Source organism: Papaver somniferum, chromosome 10, assembly GCF_003573695.1.
Source record: "Papaver somniferum cultivar HN1 chromosome 10, ASM357369v1, whole genome shotgun sequence".
NCBI classification, from domain to species: domain Eukaryota; kingdom Viridiplantae; phylum Streptophyta; class Magnoliopsida; order Ranunculales; family Papaveraceae; genus Papaver; species Papaver somniferum.
In genome coordinates this window covers 160,495,663-160,500,903 of record NC_039367.1, presented here as the reverse complement: position 1 = coordinate 160,500,903, position 5,241 = coordinate 160,495,663, and the positions used below count along the sequence as shown (strand labels likewise).

Below are 5,241 nucleotides of genomic sequence, written 5' to 3'. Positions count from 1 at the left end.
ACACACCATATTGAGCATTTTTCCCGTACTTTCAGAGTAAAAAAATACTTCCAAAATGAAAAATTGGTTAAAACGTAGGATGAAGAATACGCGTATGAATACCAAAAACATAAGCCAAATACAAAAATATTTTATTCTAGAAGCCCAAAAGTTACTTCGGTATGTCCATCATCTGTATATAGTTGATAACCTTCCACGTATCCCACTTGTTTCAGTTCCCCTTCTACTTAAACTGACGGTGAAAAATATATTTTTTTTATCGCTGAGATGACAGTGAAAAAGAGTTGACTCTCCACCACATTCTATGTATGTGAATCAAAGGTAGTAGCTACAGTTCTTCTTTACATATGAATCACCCTTTTGATCAAAGGCCTATATATATTTTCGCCATCCCAGAAATTTTCTTTTGTGCTGTGGTTTCATTTCCTTCTCTCTCTCTGTCTGACTCTCCTCATTCACTCGCATTTTAATTTGCAAAATACAACTATTGGCTGCTGCTTATTAGGTGTTCACTGAAATATCCCACCCACTTTTGATTTTCTTCTTGTTGTTTTACACTCTGGGTTTTGAACGTTTGCTTGTTTTTTTGATGTAAAGACTAGTTTTCGCAATCTGTGAGAATTTGGCAATTCTTTGATTGAAATCTTCTTGATTTTGTGATAAGATCTCAAATCATGTAAATTAGCCTTATTTGAGAGTGAGTTTTGTTCTTTCATTTTGCCGTCATTTTTATTGTTTACTTGTGTCTTTGATGTAACCAAAGAATTTTCGATTCTTTGATTCAATTTTCTTGATTTTGTGATTATAAAGATCTGATCAAATCATGTAAATTAGCCTTAGCTAGTGAGCGAGTTTTGTTCTTTGATTTTGCTGTCTCATTACAACTTCTGTCAAGTATAATCTGATATATCATGTAATTTATCTAGATATTCAATTTGTTCTCTGTATATCCCTTTTAGCTAGGGAGTATACTAATTTTCTTAGTTTTAATCCAAACCCATCATTGTACAAACAAATCCATGGAGGAGACTTTTGTTCCTTTTCAAGGAATCAAGAATGACATTAGAGGAAGGCTGAAATGCTACAAACAAGATTGGACTAGTGGCTTAAGTGCTGGTGTAAGGTGTGTGTACTGATTTCACTTATTTATATGGAGAAATTTGGTAGAGAGATTTTATGATAATTTAGCCATATGCTTTGTGTGTTTGCAGAATTTTGGCTCCTACAACATTCATATTTTTCGCTTCAGCAATACCAGTTATTTCGTTCGGCGAACAATTGGACAGGAGCACTGGTAAATCCAATCAAACTATGTTTTAATTGCTTTTGACAACTTTTCTTTTGGAGCATGCTATGAATTCTTTGGATGGAAAAATTAGTAATCATAGACTAAGCTTATGAGAAAGTATAGAATGGCTAGCTTATATATGTGAGTTGGATCTGTACTGGCAGATGGAGTTCTGACTGCAGTTCAAACGTTAGCATCGACTGCACTTTGTGGAATCATACATTCACTTATTGGAGGTCAGCCTTTGCTGATTCTTGGAGTTGCTGAGCCTACCGTGCTTATGTACACTTTCATGTTCAATTTTGTCAAAGATAGACCTGAATTGGGACCAAAGCTCTTCCTTGCGTGGTCTGCGTGGTAAGCTGCCTCTTTCTCTTGTTTTTTAATGGTAAATGCTGGGTTTGCCTATTATAATTTGAATGATCTGTGGCGTAGAACTTATATGATTCTTCAAATGGCCAGGGTATGTGTATGGACTGCAGCCTTGCTATTTATACTGGCTGTCTTGGGGGCTTGCTCCATCATCAATAGGTTTACTCGTGTCGCTGGAGAACTTTTCGGTCTGCTTATTGCTATGCTCTTTATGCAAGAAGCAATTAGAGTAAGAAAAATGAATCACAATGTTTTTTATGGATACTTCACATCACTTGATTTTTACTTGTGATGTGTATTTTCTGTTGTGTAGGGTATTATTGATGAATTTCGCGTACCAAAAAGAGAAAATCCAAACCTACCAGAGTTTAGTCCGTCATGGAGATTTTCAAATGGGATGTTTGCGTTACTTATGTCATTTGGTTTGTTGCTCACTGGATTGAAAAGTCGAAAAGCCCGATCATGGAGATATGGCTCTGGTAAGTGTATATACCTATGTATAAGAATTTATTTGTCTTTGGTTTCTTAGTCCCCGCTCCTTAAATTTTGTTCACAAAAAAACATTCATCTTTTATATGGAAAGCCTGACATTAGTTTCTTTTCACAGGGTGGATTCGCGGTATCATTGCAGACTATGGTGTGCCTTTGATGGTTCTTGTTTGGACAGCTATTTCATATATCCCAGCCAATCATGTTCCACATGGTATCCCTAGACGGCTCTACAGCCCAAATCCTTGGTCTCCTGGTGCCTATGCTAACTGGACAGTCGTCAAGGTATGTGGTCGCCTGATCACTAGAGAGTTATGTACTTTCTTTAGTCTGAGGATAAAGAATTGCTAAAGTATTTTGCCTTGGCTTCGCAGGACATGCTAAATGTGCCAATCTTTTATATATTCGGAGCTTTTGTCCCAGCAACGATGATCGCAGTGCTTTATTATTTTGACCATAGTGTAGCATCTCAACTTGCACAGCAAAGCGAGTTCAATTTGAGAAAACCATCTTCCTTCCATTATGATTTACTTCTTTTAGGATTTCTGGTAAACATTTAATCTCTTCTTTTTCTTGCATTTTTTTTTTCATTCTCCATTTGGTATCACACGCAAAATTGATGGTTCCCATTTGCAGACTTTATTATGTGGTCTTCTTGGTATCCCACCATCAAATGGTGTCATCCCACAATCTCCAATGCATACAAAGAGTCTTGCCACTCTCAAACACCAGGTAAGCTTGCACTATCCAAACATCTGTCTAAGCAACTACTTAAAACTTTTACCTTATGTGAACTTATACTCGATTTGCAGTTGCTTCGCGATAAACTAGTGGACACGGCAAAGAAAAGTATTGAGGATAATGCAAGTTTGGGAGAAGTCTACGGCAATATGCAAGAAGCTTATAAACAGATGCAGACTCCATTAATCTACCAAGAACCATCAGCTCGAGTAAGAGAACTACGCATTTCTTTGTTTTGATTTCGCTTCAATTTTATGATATTACTGTGGAGTAAAATTCATAATTACCACACACGCTATATATTGCTCAAGTCATTCATAGTAATGCTATTTTTCGAATATTGTTATTTTCAGCAAGGATTAAAGGAATTAAAAGAGACAACTATTCAGTTAGCTACATCAACAATGGGAAATATTGACACCCCGGTTGATGAGACGGTATTTGATATCGAAAAAGAGATTGATGATTTGTTACCCATTGAGGTCAAAGAACAACGGGTTAGTAACTTGCTTCAATCAACAATGGTGGGAGGCTGTGTTGCAGCTATGCCTATACTTAAAATGATTCCAACCTCTGTACTTTCGGGTTATTTCGCCTTTATGGCCATTGAGAGCTTACCAGGAAATCAGTTCTGGGAAAGATTCTTATTAACCTTCACTGCTCCAAGTAGAAGATTCATGTAAAAATTCTTGCCATCACTCTTTTATCTTTTGTGGTTCGTTGCGTTTCATTTCCACCTTCATTTTCATATAACCCTTTTCTTTTTGTTTCTTATTTCAGGGTTCTTGAGGAGTACCATGCCACTTTTGTAGAAACTGTACCTTTCAAAACAATTTTGACTTTCACATTATTTCAGACAACTTACTTACTAATTTGTTTCGGGATTACATGGATTCCAATAGCCGGGGTGTTATTCCCTTTAATGATCATGCTATTAGTTCCTGTAAGACAATACATACTCCCCAAATTTTTTAAAGGGGCACACCTTCAAGATTTAGATGCAGCCGAATACGAAGAAGCACCCGCTATACCGTTTAACCTCTTATGCGTAAGATTATTGTCCCTGTAAACTTATTCCTTTTCGCCTATTTATAAGTGAAAAATGAAGTTTTACTGAAAGTTTTAAATGTACTTGATATCAGGAAGGGAAGCTTTCTAAAGCTCCTTGTGCAGACGATCCAGAGATTCTGGATGAGATGCTTACGCGAAGCCGTGGTGAAGTTCGTCACATGTACAGTCCTAAGATAACAAGCTCCAGCACAACCCCAAGAAACCGGAAAAGCTTTACGGACAAATCACACACTAGTCCTCGCGTGTATGAACTAGGAGGAAGCTCTAGTTTCGGTGGAATAATGTCAGTTAGTCCGAGAGTCGACGGAGAAGTGAAACCACCATCTAAATTGGGACGAGACCCAACTCCATAAGGCCGAAAAAACTTTAATACTTGTACTAGCTTTATGTATGTGTGGTTTCTTCTGTTGGCTGTTTTAGCTTTTTCTTCTTCTTTGTGTGGCTTGGTTAATTATGTTGTGGTTTGGCTAAACGTTTGTTGTAGAATATTCTTATGTACGTGTTGTAACATACTTACTCCGTTCCAGGAAAAGTGATACTTTTACCTTCTCAACTTGACCTTTTTAAGGCAAAAACGAAGAATGAAAGTACCATTTTTCCTAAAACGGAGGTAGTATATTTTACCTGGTAATGATTTGCAAGAATGTACAAGTGAAGAATGAGAACCTATAAGACTCTATGTTATCTTTCTAGCTAGACAATCATAGCTAGCTAGTTATAGCCATTCTTCGATTCATGATCGATAATGTGAGAGACGTTTGAAGTGAAAATCTGCAATAGAACAAAAAGATAAAGCTGAAAAGAAGAGAGAAATGATGATGTTTATGAAGAAAGTAATGATGATGTAATTCAAACTCAAACTAATCCTCCACCGCCCAGTTCTTAAACCCTCAATCACAGAGTTGCTTTCAAACCCATTGACCTGAAGTTTTTTGTTTGTTCGAGTGCGACAAGAAAAAAAATTACTGTTGACAGTGGGATTTGAACCCACGCCCTTTCGGACCAGCGCCTTAAGCTGGCGCCTTAGACCAACTCGGCCATATCAACCTTGTTGCCAATTCGTCCATTTCACCTTCTGAAATCCTAGTCCATGGGAGGTGAGGTTGGATTGATGATAAAAAAACGGACTAGTTTGGTTTAGGTTGGGATTTATATATATTATTATACTAGTATATGACCCGTGTATGACGACCCGGGCTTTGGGTTGTTGTTACCAGAGATTTTTTTTTTTTTGAAGCAATCAGAGAAGGTATGTGATCTTAGATTATATAACTTATGTT

At 37.1% G+C, this 5,241-nt stretch overlaps 1 protein-coding gene and 1 non-coding gene across 2 annotated transcripts; one reads left to right on the top strand and one right to left on the bottom strand.

Moving 5' to 3' along the window:
* Nucleotides 1-302: 302 nt before the first annotated feature.
* On the top strand, nt 303-4,554 carry LOC113318296 (boron transporter 1-like). The gene is made up of 12 exons (XM_026566442.1): nt 303-1,123; nt 1,212-1,294; nt 1,453-1,645; nt 1,751-1,889; nt 1,974-2,139; nt 2,268-2,434; nt 2,524-2,697; nt 2,786-2,881; nt 2,962-3,099; nt 3,244-3,569; nt 3,671-3,938; nt 4,033-4,554. Exons 1-12 carry the CDS (start codon nt 1,020-1,022, stop codon nt 4,312-4,314), a joined length of 2,136 nt encoding a protein of 711 aa, XP_026422227.1. The 5' UTR covers nt 303-1,019; the 3' UTR covers nt 4,315-4,554.
* Nucleotides 4,555-4,927: 373 nt separating this feature from the next.
* TRNAL-AAG lies at nt 4,928-5,008 on the bottom strand. The gene has a single exon. It is a non-coding gene; the product is annotated as a tRNA-Leu (tRNA).
* Nucleotides 5,009-5,241: the final 233 nt, after the last annotated feature.

Coding starts and splice junctions, on each gene's coding strand:
- LOC113318296 (XM_026566442.1), top strand. CDS start 1,020: ATGGAGGAGACTTTTGTTCCTTTTCAAGGAATCAAGAATGACATTAGA. Junction 1,124..1,211: donor GGCTTAAGTGCTGGTGTAAG/GTGTGTGTACTG, acceptor GTGTGTTTGCAG/AATTTTGGCTCCTACAACAT. Junction 1,890..1,973: donor TTATGCAAGAAGCAATTAGA/GTAAGAAAAATG, acceptor TCTGTTGTGTAG/GGTATTATTGATGAATTTCG.